The sequence below is a fragment of the Chiroxiphia lanceolata genome, chromosome 1, assembly GCF_009829145.1.
Source record: "Chiroxiphia lanceolata isolate bChiLan1 chromosome 1, bChiLan1.pri, whole genome shotgun sequence".
Lineage (NCBI taxonomy): Eukaryota > Metazoa > Chordata > Aves > Passeriformes > Pipridae > Chiroxiphia > Chiroxiphia lanceolata.
This window is the reverse complement of record NC_045637.1, coordinates 139,638,693-139,656,048: the sequence shown is the minus strand read 5'-3', so window position 1 is coordinate 139,656,048 and position 17,356 is coordinate 139,638,693. Positions and strand designations below refer to the sequence as shown.

Sequence of the window (17,356 nt, the reverse complement as noted above, 5' to 3'; positions counted from 1 at the left end):
GCTTCAAGCCCTAGTTGTTGTAATCTCTTTCATGTTGCCATTTCAAAGAGCGCTCTATGGTATCTTTCAAGTAATATGGCACATCTTATTGATGTCACTTTCAGGGTAAAGATGCTGAGGGAAAGTCCATTTGCAATGTGGGGATAATGAGATGGGCTCTCGTGTTAATGTTCCTGGTCAGTGTTCTGCACACTTTGGCATCAGTTCTAAAGAGCTGACGAGGCTGCCAGGCAGCAGGAGGCTGATGAGAATTCTGTCCTGACTTGAGTGAGAGTAGGGAAAGGTTATGAATTGCTGCTGCAATGATGCTTATTTAACAATCAATTGTATGTAAAAGCTAAAATGTATCTTCTAGACTATGAGTGAAAGTCCATACAATTTTATTTTATTGAAAATTTGATTTTATTTAATTTTGCACTTATCAACAAGAATGATTGTTGACTGTATTTATCAGCTGCTAATCAGTGCAGAATTTCTTGCCATGGTTTAGGATAATTTTTCATTTCAAGAAGCTTTGAAGAAAAAACATAGTGTTAAAGTAAGAGATTAGCCAGTAACACTATTTATTTACCAAAGGAGTCTGATACACTGCAAGTTATATGTTATCTTTGAATTTACAGAAACTGTAAAACTAGATATAAGGTGCCTTTAGGTTGATTTTAGTTTACTCATTGCATTTGCATTAAAGGTATAGATAAAATTAAAAAAAAATATCTCCATGACATAGGATTGAGAAACCAGGAACTCATAAAGGTGCTATCATACTGCCATACAGGTATGACAGTATGGACTTGGACTAAGATAATTTAGGGCTCTGTGGCAACATAGAAAAGTTAAAAATATCCAGAAAGTCCTTAGAACTTTGCCCTTCCAGAAATCCTGTCTTTCACCAGTTCTTGCCTATTGTCTACCCTGACCACAGGTATGTGGGATGAATTCAGGTTTATTTGCTCTTTTTATCTCTTATATTGTATCTGTGCAATCTGGTCAAATCCAACAGTCATTAGACTGGATTAGCTCCTTCTCAGAATTCCAAAGAGACACAATCGCTAAACTCCAGGTGCATTATAGGTCAATGGAGTGTATATATATCTAAAGGAGGTCTGTCATACTTTTGCACTGCATTTGCTGTACATTCATTGTATAAAGAATATTTTATTAGTCTTTTGCTCCTCAGAGCATTTTGTCTTTTCATCAGTTGATCATTCTATTTGTGTGCAATAATCCTGTTGCTATTTGGAAGGGTGGAATTGACAGTTGATTTCAAGACAACGTTCAGCAGCACTCTTCACCAAAAATGCTTAAAGAAGTTAAAGTGCTATGTGATGAAAAAGCAAAGTCCTAGAGAGGATAAATAATTGATTAAAAATGAGGAACCAAAGTGTAGGAAATAGGATGAAGTTTTGGAGCCACAGGATCTTGCCATTCAATGTTTCATAAATGATAATGGGAAAGGGTAGCAAGTGGTAAGGTTGCAAACTTTGCTGACAATACAGTTCTTCATGGTAGTAGAGACAGAGACAATTGCAAACTGCAATTCGCAGTACTGAGCTATGGAGGTCAAATCTCCTGTGCAAATATGTCACAGCTCATTGCAGTTTTTCCTTTTCATGGAAGTGTTGGATTTACTACACTGAGCAGTATTGCACACTACATGTGCAGCAGATCCAAAGGGACTCACAGTAACTGTGTGTTAGAACTGAAAAGATGTCCATATATATTTGGATGAGGCAATAAAGTCCTTGCAAACAATTTGGACAGAAAAAAATTCAATGTAACATACAGTTAGGGTCACCCTGAAGCCCTGACTTTGCTTCTGTTTGTTCAGGCTCTTTCCATTAATCTTTCTGTTCTTGGTCTCATAATCCAAGAATTCTCATAAAATTTGCAGCTAAATGTAGGAGTTATTTGTCTTTAAATTTGTATTGACATCCTGGGAAGTGTGAGGGGGAAAATTGATAGTCTGTTTAATTCTTCAGACTCAGAAATGCGTATGAGAGAATTGTATTTTGAGAAACCACTCTTTTACAGATGTCAATATTCTTCATAAAGATGCTCCTCTTCGGGGAAGGATGTTTAGTTCCTTAATTTTTGTCATGAATCAAGCCCATGATACACTGTTTTATTGAAATAGTAGCCTGTTTGAGTGGGGAACTGATGAAGAAGAGAGTACATTCCCCATGTAGGAGTAGTACTTTGTCTCAAACCAGCTCCACATGTTGTTTTAATTAGGTGGCAAACATACTCACCCAAGAATGTCCAATATGTGGTTAATGATGTTCCTGTGCTAGCATTAGTGTTGTGAAATTATATTTTGGGTAGCTAGTTAACTAACTAACCTTTCCAGCCATTTCATCCTACCTGAGAGACAAAGTAACTGCCATAACAGGTTTAGAGTATTAATTGTGATTCTTTTTTTACCTTTTGCAGTGATAGCATTCAGCTAGAAGGTCCACATGATTTTTTTTTCTTTCTATACTAAAGCAGAGAGTTGCATGGGTTTAGAAAATTAATTTTCACATCTTCCCCCGCATGCTTTAACCAGCTTTAGCAGAGCTTTTATGCATGTGGTACAACCTCCACTTGCCCAAGCACAACTATAACTTTCTTTTTATAAAACTGAAAAAGCCCAAGCAAATGAATAAGCCAAAAAGATCTCCAAAACTTGAAGCTTGGAACTGAAGTTGAGCAGTTAATAAAAAAGTTGAGGAACAGGCTTTTGCTTCAATTAGAGAAAAGTTTTAAATTTAGCTTTTATTAATTAATTTTTCATTCATTACTTCATAGTTACATCTTCAGAGAGGGAAGGAAGCAGATCAAGGCCTCTAGTGTTTCCTGGCTGACATACAAAAATCAGGCAGGCAGGTATTATTGCCTGCTTGCTTGCAGGCTACACAGTGTTTTTAAAAGTCTCTGATCTCACAAAGCTTCCAAAATCCAGCAATCAATCAAGCACTTTGTGGCCAGAGTCTTTGAGTGGTTTTGGAGAGACTTTTTGCTTATTTTAAAAAAAATACCTAACTCCCCTCTAGATAAATGTATGCAAATCACAAGTACTTTGGTTGAATATGACCTGAGTGGAGCACTAATTCAAGCCACTCCCTGTGTTTTCTTCACCAAAACCCAAAGTGTTTATCTGTCACATTAAGTGTACATGGTAATGTTTTTCCACAACACAGACTGTAAAAAAGCACACAAATTTCCAGCACTTGTAAATATATTTTATGAGCACTGAATCAGACTCTGTTCATAAAGAAATGCTCAAGTGACTCAGAAATTTGGGTTGATTATTGGAAGTTGACTCCTCAGTTTAAATTAATTTATTCCATATGTTTTTCTCTGATAACAAGAAAAGCAGTTTGAGATTCTTGAGAAGTAATGGATAGCATACATTTAGTGTTCTGATATCATACATTTAAATCTACCAATATGAATGAACATGTGGACTGTACATGGACCTTTGCCCATGAGAGCCCCAGCTCCTTTTTTGCTTCATCACATTCAGTTGCATATTTGTGTGAATAAAGCTGAGCTGTGTTCATGCCATCTGTACATTTATTTACCCTGTGTTCTAATTGAACATTTTCTACTACATTTAGTAGTCTAAAACTGGACTATAAGTTGAACAGTACCACTCATCTTCCAGTTTATGTAAATGTATGCACTGTTGCCACCCACATGTATTAAAACATAAGATTATAGAACAGTCTTCATGTGTGCCACAAAAAAAAGAACTTTGAAATACCCTGGCTCCTTATTTGAAATAAATTCTCTTGTATGGATCCACATCCTGCTTTTATCCCCAGACTTTGATATGTAAGGTTTACTAGCAAAAGCACCTCACTGTTTTTGATTATAATGATCATATGTAGGAAGAGAGACAGACACTTAGACTATTGGACCTAAATCTATATTAACCTTCGAGATCAAAATAAGTACTTGGAAATGAGTACAGAAGAGAATTTGAAGTCAGTTCACGAACACCAGTAGATCTAACATACTTTTAAAATACTAGTGCAGTCAGATTTTATACCCTGTTCTCAGGATAAGATGCCCTTGCAGTAAACACTGCAAAATTTGTCACAAGTCTGGAAACGGTGGTGTCTCTTTACTGCAGTTCAATGTTGTCTTCACAGACAGACTAGTTAGAGTGCATTTCAGGAATATCAGAGTTAAAAAAACCCCACAGCATGTTTTCAGGTTATTGCTGAGAAGTCAAGCAGAACCCTTCAGGTTTTTTCCTCTGATTTGCTGATGATAGTTTATTTGCAACTGCCCCTGATTAGCTGTCATATAATCTTCATATGATTGCTAGGGACAAACAGACAAAATACTCATATTCATAGTCATAGTAACAAATTTGAAAACCAAAACTGAATTCTTTCTCAATTTCCTATTCTATCTTCTCAGTAATATTTGAGAAGGAAAAGCAAGGTAAAAGTCATGCTCCTGTAAAGTGAAAAGGAAAGGAAAGCGTGAAAAAGCAGGTAAGTATGGATAAAGAGCAAGAAATACAAAGAAGAAAGATTGATCAGGCTGGCAGTGATATAAAGGAAGGGTAGTCCCCAGCATGTTACTGAGCCAAAGTAAATTATGTAGCCAGCTGGGCGTCGGTCTCTTCTCCCAGGCAACCAGCAGTAGGACAAGAGGGCACGATCTTAAACTCTGCCAGGGGAGGTTTAGGTTGGATATTAGGAAGAAATTTTTTACAGAGAGAGTAATCAGACATTGAAATGGGCTGTCCAGGGAGGTGGTGGATTCACCATCCCTGGAGGTTTTTAAGATGAGACTGGATGTGGCACTTAGTGCCACGGTCTAGTAACCACGGCAGTGTTGGATCAAGAATTGGACTTGATGATCTCGGAGGTCTTTTCAATCCAGTTGATTCTATGATTCTATGAAAGGAAAGGAACATCCATGACATAAGTTCACTGCTTTGAATGTCCATTACATGTAAGTAAACAGGTTCATGTTTTAATTTTAATAAAATTAGTTTCCAATGAATTGAAAAAAACTTCTTTGAAATGTCACTCTGTTGAGATGACAAAAAGTTTTTTATTCCCTATCCCACCAAAAACCTTTTATATGTTAATCTTCTTTTGAAAACTACAATGAAACAAAAATAAAATAGAAAAAGTGGTTCAAATTAAAATATGCTGTGAGACCCTGGGCTTCATCACTTCTGGATTATCAGATCTACCTGTTGTTTTTTGTGGGATGAATTTCATATCCTATAAGACTTTTTGTACATTGGAATGTTCACGGTGATTGAATTCTTTCTTAATATTGCACCAAACATCTTACAGCTGAATGTAGATTCAATCTGTCTGCCTCTAAGGACTCCAATAGGTTACATATCTTTAAACAAAGATAAGAAATAACTTTTATTACCGGTTTTATTAAGCACCTTTAGCATTGCATTATATGTTTATATTTAGTTAGATTTACATCTGAAATTGTTGTAAATATTCCTCTGAAGTCCTGTAAGTTGCAACGTGAGATAAGAAAACCTTTAAACTTAGTGTAATTTAAAGTTGTCTGCAAATTTACAGTTTTTAAACTATTTTACATTTCACCATTTAGCATTTTGGTCAATTTCTCCTTGTCACTGATATTCACAGTTCTTTGCCCATTTATTATGTCTTTACAGAGAAGGAGGGCATCCTTCTCTAAATAACTATGTACGAAATAGACAATGAAACAGATGAGGTGGAGAGAGAGCTGTAGGGTTTATTCATATTTTGTAGCTATATAAGCATTTGCAAGTATGTGTGTGTACCATATTATAATTCCCTTTAGGCATTCAGGCTGTATATATTTCTCCAAAGTAATGCAATGCAACATTTAACTTTACTGGAGAATATGAGAACTATATTCTTATTTCGTATGTTATTATTGTGTGCTCAAGAGGACTTCTTTTGAAGAGTGCTGTTCCCATTCAGATGTATTGGAGAAATATGGTCCTTATCCCAAATACCTTCTGTAGTACAGGAGGTGACTAAACAAAACAGAAAAAAAGGACTGACAGCAGGCAGGAAAAATGAAAAAATGACACTGTACCCAGAAAGATTTTAAACTTTGAATCTGTCATGGTGTAAAATCAGTTGAAGCTCAGTAAGCTGTGTATTCTAAAGAAAGAGTAAACATCTCATGGTAAGGTACCAGTAACCATATGTTCAGAATACTTCACTGAAACTATCAAGTCCTACTTGTCTTCTTCCCGTCTTTCCCAGCATTTTGTAGGATTCATCTTGCCAACAGACATTTTGTCACATGCAGTCACATAGGAAAAATGACTTGCCAAGGACAAGTCACCTGTCCTAAGTCCTGAGATAGGTGAGATGGTTTAAGTGCACAACAAACTGCAGAAAAATTTGTTCTCATCCTGACTTAAAGTCCTGTACCTCTTTGTAGAAAGTGCACAGGTTTTCCAGCTTCTGTAATCTTTCCCTAATTTTCTGAGGGAGGAAGGGAAAGATGAGAAGGAAGAGACCACCACCACATTCAGGTGTACCTTAGCCCAAGTTGCATCCTTTCAACCTCCTCAGCCCCTCCCTCCATTCTTGAGTGACTCCAGAAGGTTGTCGTCCTTTTCCCATGGCTGCCAGGATGTATATGAGTTTCATGGGAGAGAGAAAAGACAGAAAGAAGACAAGAAATGAAAAGAAACCAGGTGTAATCTTCCTAGGATTTCTTCCACCCCAGCCAGAGAGCTTTAATTCTCACCTCTTTACATTCAGAACAAGTGAACTAGACTGCACCAAGGGTTACTCCGACTTCAGTCCCAGGGAGGAGAGACCCTATAAAAGAGGGAATCAGCTCAGCACAGTGAGTGTCTGTCCTGCCCATCTTCTGCCGTTACTGGAATTTCTTGGTACTGGATTTTGTATGGCTGCTAGCTCAGTGTTCCCTGGTGCATAGGTCTTTATGTTTGAAATCTATTCTATTTGTGCCACCTGAGAAAAAAAAAATTAACAGAAAACACCCCAGAACTTACATGAGCATCTTCTTCTTAGGAGTCTGGGTATGGTACATTGTCGTCTTACCCTTTCATTCAGCTGAAAGGGGAAATCAGGAAATTTGCCTGAATTTTAGTTTAGAAGCAGTGACTTGGCTTAGCCTTCATTATACTTTGATTGTGGAGTGTTTTATTATTTATCATTTAATTTTATTAAAGTATTTTTGTAGGAATATGTGTAACGTAACACTCAAACTAGGTGCTTTAATATTTTCCAGTGTGCAATATGGTGTTGAAAGTTAGAAAATGCAGGCTGGATCTAGACTGATACTTTCTTGGATAAGGTTCTACCATATGCTTTTATTTAAAGTATTTTCTTCTTTTATGTTAGATTTATAAAAAACATGTGAAAAAAAATTTTTTTTTTTGAAAAGAAGTGTTACACAATTAGAAAATCACAGTGCTAGGAATTTAGCATCCTTCAGGAAATGTTGCATGTAAAAGAAGTCAGACACTAAATCTAAATTTAAGGGGAAAAAAGGCAAGTCCTACCATCAACTGGAAATGCTATATCAATCTACAAGATGTTGTACTGAGGCAAATGTCTTTAGTTCCAGGAATTTTAAGCATTATGTGAACTCTGACTAGCTTCCCAGTACAGATATGAATCTTGTTGAAGGAGTTTGTCCATATTTCCTTCTGATTAGAAAAAAATCAAATAAGATTTGTTTTACAGGGTTGAAAACCTAAAGAAGTCAGAATAAAAAGGGGCATTAAATATTTTTTTACAGTTATTCTTTATTCATAATTTTCTTTCACATTCACAAGACTCCAGAGTATTGAATAGTCTGATCTTTTATCTGTTTATGAGCAAGGCAGCCTCTTTCCAACAGTGTTGTTCTACACTTTCCACTGTTTTGGAAAACTTGTTGTGGAAACATCGCATAACTAACTTGTTATTTAAAGATTATTACATGCAAACCTCTATTCTTCTGAAAACATGACATCCTATGCTTCCTGCTTCCCTCCTCTGAGTCTGAAAGCTGCAGTGATTGTGACTGAAGGAAAGTGAGTAATTCTAAGTTATGGTAACCAGTACATCGAGACCATTTGAGATTTTGTCAGGTTTAGGGTTTGTTGGTATAAAACGTACCTATCTTTTTCAGCTTTAAAATCCCCTTGGGCTACTTCTTTTGTAGAAGTGAAAAATTCTAGAAAGATATGTTCATGGGAAAGAGAATTGCTAGTCCATTTTTATAACTGTCTTACTCATCCAGGGTAATGGGACTTCGGACAAGTTCTGCTGTTGGTGCTTGTGTTATCTTGTTTGAAATAACACTTTTTCAGTTGGTTATTTTGTGATGGTAAAGATACTAAATAGAAGGAGGATGTGCTTTCAGGCAGTGGTAGGTGGCATCATTAGCCACCAATATTATATCTATCCCCTTACCTCTTACTAATGCCTTGAGGAATAAAGGAATTTCTGTTTTTGTTACACCTTTGCCAGAGAGCATAAGACCCAACAATAAGAGTTTGCAAAGCGTGTCTTCAGAGCTGCAATTCCACCTTCCGGTCTGGAGCACCACAGACTGGTCACCTCACATTCCTCTCTGGAGAGTTTATGAAGGGAATGCTAGAGACTGACTGGCTGAGGAGCAGTTTTACTAAAAAGGATATAGAGGTTTTGGTAGATAGCAAGCAGAACATTAGCCAGCAATATGTTCTGACAGCAAAGAAATCAAAACACTGGGCTTATAGCAGGAGCACAGCCAGGAGGTTGAGGAAAGTGCTTGTACCCCTTAGTACTCATTAGATCACACCTGAAATACTGCACCCAGCTTTGGCCTCTGATGTGGGGAAGACATGGGTAAACCACAATAGATTCAGCAGAGGACCACCAGGATGGTCAATGGTGTGCCTACAGGGCAGTCATCAAAAGAATGGATCTAGGCTTTCCACAGTGAAGCATGGCAAGAGGATGAGAAACAATGAGCATAAACTAAAACAAGAGTAACTGAACACAGGGAAAACCTTTTTCTCTACTAGGTCAGTCAAACACTGCAATAGGTTGCTGAAAGAGGTTGTGCCATTTCTATGCTTGGAGTTTTTCAAGATCAGACTGGATAAAACTGAGCTACCTGGTCTAACCTCATATCTGACTCTGCCTTGAGCAGGACATTAGACTAGAGACCTCCTGAGATCCCCTCAGAATTCTGAATTATTCTATGATTGTGCACTCCTAATATAGTATCACAATTTTGTGCTATTTTGAAGATGGGATAGCAATAGCAAAATCTTAATTGTTCTGAATATTTAAATGATTTGGCTGTGCATTACTCTTCCTTTTGGAATCCAGAAATGCCACATATGCTCTGTACAGTCTCCAAACAGCTTGTATTTGTGCTTATTTGCTGGTGTGACGTGCTAACTGTGCAAAAAATATTGGACTCTTGCCTTAGAATATAGATACCTGCCAACAGAAAATGAAGGCTACATGGTGCTGCAGATGCTTTCCCTGTCTATGGAAAGTGCCTTTTATGTGCCAGAAAGAAGCATTTATACCACATGCTTTTTTTACTGCACCTCACATCTGTTAGCATTTATATGTGTCAGAAAACAATACCTGAACAGTAAAGGGAAGGGATACATGAAGTTCAAGGGCATTGCATCAAGAAAAATGACGTTACATTGCACTAGTGCATTGGAATTAAAAAAAAAATATTTCTTGGACTTGTCAAATATATCTAATATGTGGGTGTAGTTTATGTATACTATCTATGAATATATTCCCATACCTCAACTGGATGACCCGAATTGCCAGTAAATTGAACTGAACACATGAAAGGGTCAAGGAGTGACAGTCAGGAAGTGAAAGAATGATAAATGTCTTGGTTTATAAAAAAAAAGAATAAGTTTAATAAGTTTTTATTTCATTTAAGGCAGGATTTATATCAAAATCTTCAAAGTTGGATTTCTAAATACAGAATTACCTACTTCTAAATGAAATATTTTGCATTTTTGATAATCTTCTCTTCAGCTGTCTTTTTGTTAGCACAAAAGGAGTAAGTTAACTGACAAATGTTGCTGTATATCCTCAGTCCTTAGAGGCAGCTACTGTATTGGACAGTGTTTCCAAGAATATTCCTTTGAAGTCGTATTGTAAAAATCCTGAGACACAGTATAGTGCAGGATTTTGTATGATGTGGCAGTTCTTACAGATGTTACCACTGGCAAGTGATTTAGAAAAACAACAAATTGGAGCACGACTGATCTCTGATCCCCTGAACTCAGAAGGAGAAAAATCAGTATTTGATACCTTTATAAAAATTGCTGTTTGCGTTGGTTGCATTCGTACCACTAATTCTTTAGGCATCTGTTTGGATACTTGGAACCAGTGTTGTGTAGCATTCTGTTCCTTGATGCCTAACCCTTGTCTTCCAAAATGCACGTGCAGCAAAGAGCATGGACCCTCCCCTACAGCTCTTGTCATTGCTTAATATTGAGCTCTCCATGGGAAGTGACAGAAAAATACCTATTTTCCTAAGTCTTCTGGGCCTAGAAAGAAGTGATGGCTAAAATAAAAGGTAATTCACCTTGAATTGAGTCCTATCTAACATGTAGGCAAGGGTTGATTTTCTCTTTTTGCTATATTCCTACTAGATAATGTATCTCCAAAATATTATTTTTGTAATGAACTTCTGCTCTTATACATTGATAACAAGTCTTATCTGAAATTATTATGGGAGTTTGAGTTCCACACTCAGTACACTGGAAAGGCCTTGCATTAGATCTGTGAAGTGAATAATCACATAAGGCATATAGTTTCCTTGCCCCCAAATTTGAAACTTAGAGCTTTACGAAAACCACCATATGAACAGTATGTGCATGCATACTTTTGGGTTTGAGTCAGGGATATAAGGGATTTATAACAGTTTTTTTCTGTAAGTTACACAAGAAAGTTGTGAGGCACCTAAAGAATCACTAGATAATTTAAGCTGATGAGAAATCAGCTCATGGCAAAAGGCAAGGCAGAAAGATCTTCATCCAGCAATATTTCAGAATCAAAAAATAGAAGTCATTTGATAAGGCTTGCACTCTGGTCTTTGTGCTTTGTAGAGCAGTTTTATCAGTACACATAGACATGCTCCTTAATCTTAGATCCACTTGAAGCCAGTGGTACCTTCCACTGACTTCTCTGGTTGCTGATCTTGGCCCAGGTTTTGCATCCAAATAAAGTAGAGTAACATAAAACTTTCCCATATAATTTCTTCTCATGTCATTTTAACTCTGGCATATCCTTTCAGGAGTGTTCATACTTTAAGAATTCTACTACCTAGCTACTTGGGCCTAGACATCTGATTACAGTAATGGAAATTATAAGAAGAATTGCTAGAAAAAAATATCATTGATGCTTAATTGACACAATACTCTTTCTGACTTAATTCAGGCCTATCGCAGGCACTGTGATACAAGTTGCATGTAGGGGTCAAAGGGTGATAGGTGACTGGCAAGATGCTTGTTTTGTACATTTGGCTAACGCAACTACTTCCTCAAGTTCAAAGTGCTTTGATCTCTCTAAGCAAATGCCATATGTGTGCAGCTGTGGCCCATGCCTCACAACTGCTGGAAGGTTAGAAAAAGGTAGCATATGAATTTGATGTCTGCATTCAATTTATGCTTTTATATTTAGCAGTTCATAATTTTGTGTAATATTTTAGCTGTATGAAAAATATGCACCAGAGTTGAGTGATAACAGATTTCTCTGTGGTTTGACTCAACATTGTTTGGGTGAATACAGATTCCTAAGTATTGCAGACTGAAAATATAGATTTTAATTAGAGCTGTCTGAGCTTCAAAATACCTGAACGCACATTAGGCCTGGCAAATTTTCAGAAATCTGGAGGTTGTGTGGAGCTGATCTGAGCTAAGCAAGAATCTTCTCTTTTCCAGCTATATTGCATTTGCAGTTGCATCACTGACTTACAACACAGTAAAATGAGATCCAAACCCATTATTAATGGTTTTCTGATATGTAAAAATGTTTTATCATCAAGGCCTGTCTTGTGTCTTACTCATGTTGAACAGTACCTTACTCCCAAGGAATTTCCACTGAAAAATTTGAATGACTTCCAGAGTAGAGGGTTTACTGCACATGACTGAAAAGCTGAATCAACTCCAAAAGTTTGGTGCCTTTCTTGAGCTTTTGTTTTTCACTTGCAAATGTTTAAGACTGATATGCCCAGATCTATATCCCTCAAGCAGTTTAACATGAGTGGTTTGCTATGACAATAAAGAAACCTACTGCAGTCAATGGGACACAAGGGCCCATTCACATGGATCCAGTTCCATGATCAACACCGGGAAAAAAAAGCATGGCTTTGTTTATTAAAAACCTTGAGCATGTACAATTACACTGGTATACCTTGGGGGGAAAACCATGACTCAAATAGAACGTGCAATTTCTACTTAAAATAAAAAAATCCAAGTACAACCAATAGACAGACATGGTACAATAACCAGAAAATAAGACATGAAAATGCCAATTCACAGGTACAAATATGATAAAATATAAGGCATTGCACTCTTATGTGGATGTTAATACATATATGTGTACAAAAGTATGCATGTAACAGTATACATATATATATATACATATATAATACAGTGTTGTTAATATGATTGTTAGTATTTTATTTATTATGTGTGTGGGTAAATTCATGCAGTGGTTCCAGATATGATTTGAACATTATTGAAACAATAGCACACTTATTTGTTTTTCTCATGCCATTTCTCTTTTGTATTTTTGCTAGCTCCTACTGGTTATGGTAGGCTCTACAGATGACCCTCTGCAGGAGGCAGCAGCTGGTTGCATAGCAAACATACGCAGATTGGCTCTAGCAACAGAAAAAGCAAAGTATGGCTGATGCTTTAGCAGCTTTTACCAACGCACTTGTTTAGCAATACAGCTACATTTAAATACATGATTATTCCTTCCAGCATCTGTATTTCATAGCAGAGCTCATTTATATGAGGATACTTTAATAAAAACAAATCTGTGGAAACTTACATTTGTTTTTACATTATTGGTTTGTCACACCTAGGTTTGATAAAACACTCAGACCTGATTTTGGGTGTCTTTTAGCATTATATCTTTTTAAAGACAGTTGAGATATGTCAAAGACACCTTCTACAATTAATATGCTTGTATTTTAATTCACTGTCGATATAAATGGTTTTGCTTGTCTGTGATGTTACAATAAATTTTCCTTCACTGTGTGTGTGGTTGTGCAGCAATTTATGAATGTCTTGAACAGTTCCCTGCATTATAAACTTGTCCAGTCATCCTTTCATGATGTTTTTGCATGTTTGATCACTTGTGAGTCACAGGAGAGCAGAAAATGCAGATACATCTATCTCACATCTGGTGTTATATGAGGACTGCAAACAGCTGTAGCAATAGACATCACTCCAGATTTCCCATTTCTACCAACATCAAACAAAATAGCACTCAATTTTCCAAGTAGCTGGTGAAATGTGTTTTAATTAACATGTGTTTAACTCAGATTAAAATTTACCAGCTCTAAATGAAGATCAGGATATTGTGTTTACATTTGCACATTATCTTCCTGTTTTTTCATTCTTAAAGTGAAGACAACGTTGTATTGGTGGAGTTACTTTATTTTTCTGCATAAAGTTATGTTCAGAATTAGAGTTGCTTTCAAAAAAGCACAGAAATTATTGATATTATAAATTACAGACCAACTGTACATACCATGCTTAACAAATAATACTAAGGCATTTCTTTGAGAGCAGTAATGTCTTAATTACAAGCAAAGACTGCCGACAAAACTGAAAAAAGCAAATGTTTAAATAACTTGCCTTTGTCAAGGACTCGCTTCTGAATGATTTCTTTTCACTTCACTTAATAATTAACAATTTTCTTGGTTGGAAGCATTTTGTAATTTCACCATATTTGTTCTAACTAGCATGACTTCTCAAGGCAACTAATTCTCCTGCTGACAGAAACTTCTAAGGAAGACATAATGCAAATCCACCTTTTTATTTTGTTTTCTCTGAAGCAGACATGAAGGCTTATTTAAAATTTCATTTTAGAAGACTCATGGAATTCTGAAAAAGGGGAATTGCACTGGGCCCTTAGGGAAGCTGTAGAGACTATTTTAAAGGAAACCAGCTACTGACAGGTGCTAATATAATAGTGTGGAGATCAAAATGTTAATCCAAGTAGTATTTTTTGATCAGTGCAAACACCAACATAATCATGGGGTTGTCACAAGTTCAGTCAGCAACCAGTGACCAAGCAAATGTTATTTTAGGTATTTTCCAACTCTATTCCACAGGCCTGGTATGTTATTTTAAATAAACATGTCTATATTATTACACTGATGTCACAGCTATAGTAGTATCATATGCTTCAGCACTATACCCAAAAATACTTCTAAAATAAATGCTGATTGCAAAATTCATTTGGAAGAGGAGAGGCTTGATTTTATTTTTGTCTTTTCTGTGAGAAAAGCTGTAGATACAAATAGTTTATCACAGTCTCACTTATGAATAACACGTAAAATGGTGGCTTATTTTTCTAACTGTTAAGGGAAAAAAAAAACCTCCCTGAAAATAACTGCTGTCCTTAACATGACCTCTCAAGGCACACTTAACTGTTTAGCATGGATTTCAAATGGAATAAGTTCTGAAGTAAGCTTAATTTTATGATACAGGTGTCAGGGCAATAAATGTCATGTTCCTGACAATGAAATGGCCTCAGCTTGCCACTCTCACTCCCACTGGTAGCCCTTATGCCTCCGAATAGTTCTGAAACCTTTGTTTTAAGACCTCAGACAGTTAATCCCAGACTTAAGCTGACTTACTTGTGCTGTTTTCTTTTCCTTTACCATGCCTGCAGTTTTTTAAGTTCTGTACAGGGAGAAGAATTCTTGAAATCGATACAGATCGCCACACAGACAAAGGACCAGTATTAAAAAAATACATCTTTTTTTGGCCAAAACTGGTGGGTTCCATGTAATTAATATAAAGAGATTTAGTTGTTGGAAAATGAATAAATGAGTGTGATCCCTGGCCCCTCTGAGCGGTGCAGTACAACGTGTACATTTGAAAAGCTTCCACTTTGTCCACAGAACTGCGCTGAGTTTCCCAGCACTGCAGCTCTCTGAAAAGGGATCCTCACAAAGCTGGGTCCCACTTGCTGCTCACACAGCCCTCCTGGCAGTGCCCACCATCCTATTCAAGCCCTGGCACCAACCCAAGCAGCCACCGCCACCCAGGCCCAGCATTCCCACCGCGTTTACCCAGGCACCAGCCAGCTCCTACTTCCCAGCTCCCATGCCTGGAAGGGAAATGCCTTCACTCCTTGCCCGTCCTGCCAGCTGCTACTTGTCCATGTAAACCTGTAGCCTCTTAGGAAATATGGTTATGCCGAGTATGGGACCTTGATATGACCTTCAGCGCAGAGCAATTTGATGTACAAATCATTTTAGTTGCAAAAATGTAGTGATTTAGAAGGGGGAGTCAGCCTCTGTCCTGTTCATGTGCCATCGTCTGCTCCCTCTATGCGATTCCTCTGTTTTCACACTCTTGTAATATGGGAGGTTTTCCAGTTTATTTACATGGTTGTTACTGTCATCACTTTTCACAATTTTGGGAGCCAGCTCCCAGGTCTGCACAGAGCAATGTGCTCCAACTGGCAGCCATAAAGCCAGTCCTGCTTTTCACCGGCTGCTCATTGTCAGTTTTGTTCATCAATTACATTAAAATGTCAGAAAACATAGAGTCCAAGTAAGAAAAGTTGTCACGAGAAAGTGTTGTTCTGAGTATGGAAATGCTAGAGTTGATGAGAAAAAGAGTAAAAGAAGAAATCTTTCACCTTTATGCAATTATTTCTGGAACCTTAAAGGCCCACCACATCTTTCAGTCTGCACATCTGTCAGCACCAAGATAGCTTTTCTTCTACCACTCCATGACTTTATGATTTATTGCTTGGTGACAGATAACCATTATCAATAATTTAATTGTCCCAGGATGTTCAAACTACACATTTGAATCTGGGATTTATGTTCATTTCCTCTTATGCATGCTAATGACAAGTGCATATGCTCTGACACATGATATTGTCTCCAAGTTGTTAGAGAAATACAAACTTCACGGCCTGGGTGCAATGAATCTGAGATGTATTAGGGGTTTTGTTTTTCTGCTCCATCATCAGATCTTTCCTTTGGCAAATAAATGAGCTTGAAACTCATAGGGCTGTCTTGAGATTTGATTCACTAATTTGCTTTAGGCTAACTGATCACTTTTTGTGAAAGCGTGGTACCTCTTTCATTCCACATATCCTAAAGTGAGTTGAATGAGCTGCTGACCCTGGTGGTCAGATGTGAATCATCCCAGGAGGCTGAAACAGATAATATGTTAGTTTAAGACTTTCATCTCATAATAAATTAAATGGTTGTTCCTTGCACATTTCCACCAACATAATCATCGTTTTACACATGACAGCAGGATGACTACGATGGAAATATGTAATGTGTTTCTTCAGCAGTGGAATTCAAGTTTCCATGCAGGCTGTTTGCAGAGCTTATTTCAGAGTCAGAAGCTGACTGTTCACCAACTGCAAATTGTAGTAGGCTTTGCCACACACTGCTCAGGATCCAGAACAACAGAAAGAAGCAGTGCTGCACCTTGGCCACTCTTCAACTCAGACAGCCTAATCACAGGCTGTTCGGTGACCTGACACAGGCCAGGAAAAGCGTGTTTGCAGTCACAGCCATTGCAGCAGCAAGTTACATTACACCACTTCTGAAGGAATTAATTTTACCAATTACTGCTCCCTCTCCTGCTTAAACAGCGTTGTTCCTCAGTGTTTAATATCTTGCTGCTTTGGCTATTGAAGCCAGCCATTTTCATGAACCTTTTCTTTGGATGCAATTTTCATTGTAACATGTGCTTTGCCTAGTTATCAGTTCAGTAGTATGACTTGCTGGGAAGTATTTCCATGGACAACATCACCATGGCTTGTGTTTATCCTCTCAACTTGTTTCTATGTTATCTGCCAGACACCTTTCAGTTGGCAAGTTCCTTTCTCTTTTCCATTTGTTGTCATTGGCAAGTTATGTGTTTTTATCCTGGTCTGCATGGAGCACAGTACCCTTCAGTTGCTTGATCTTTTACAACTGCAATCAATTCTACTTTGAACACAAATGTTTTCTTTCTGAAAGGCTCGTGAACTCATGCAAGGAAGCATTGATTTTGGCTACCATATAATGCGATGTGGCCTAATCCTGCTACTTTTGTAGTTCTGCAGTGACACAAAGCCATCTTCACTAATTTTACATGTTTTCTTCCATCATTTGGGAATCCTGACGTGGT

General features: G+C 37.3%; 1 protein-coding gene across 3 annotated transcripts in view; it reads left to right on the top strand.

Annotated features, from left to right (window-relative positions):
• The window catches only part of ARMC4 (armadillo repeat containing 4), a 78,713-nt gene extending 65,689 nt beyond the window's left edge, over positions 1-13,024 (top strand). For all 3 annotated transcript variants that reach the window (XM_032705521.1, XM_032705540.1, XM_032705530.1), the window contains exon 20: positions 12,769-13,024. In XM_032705521.1, the coding sequence (XP_032561412.1) occupies positions 12,769-12,882 (114 nt within the window). In that variant the 3' untranslated portion in view covers positions 12,883-13,024. The remainder of the gene's footprint in view (positions 1-12,768) is intronic.
• Positions 13,025-17,356: the final 4,332 nt, after the last annotated feature.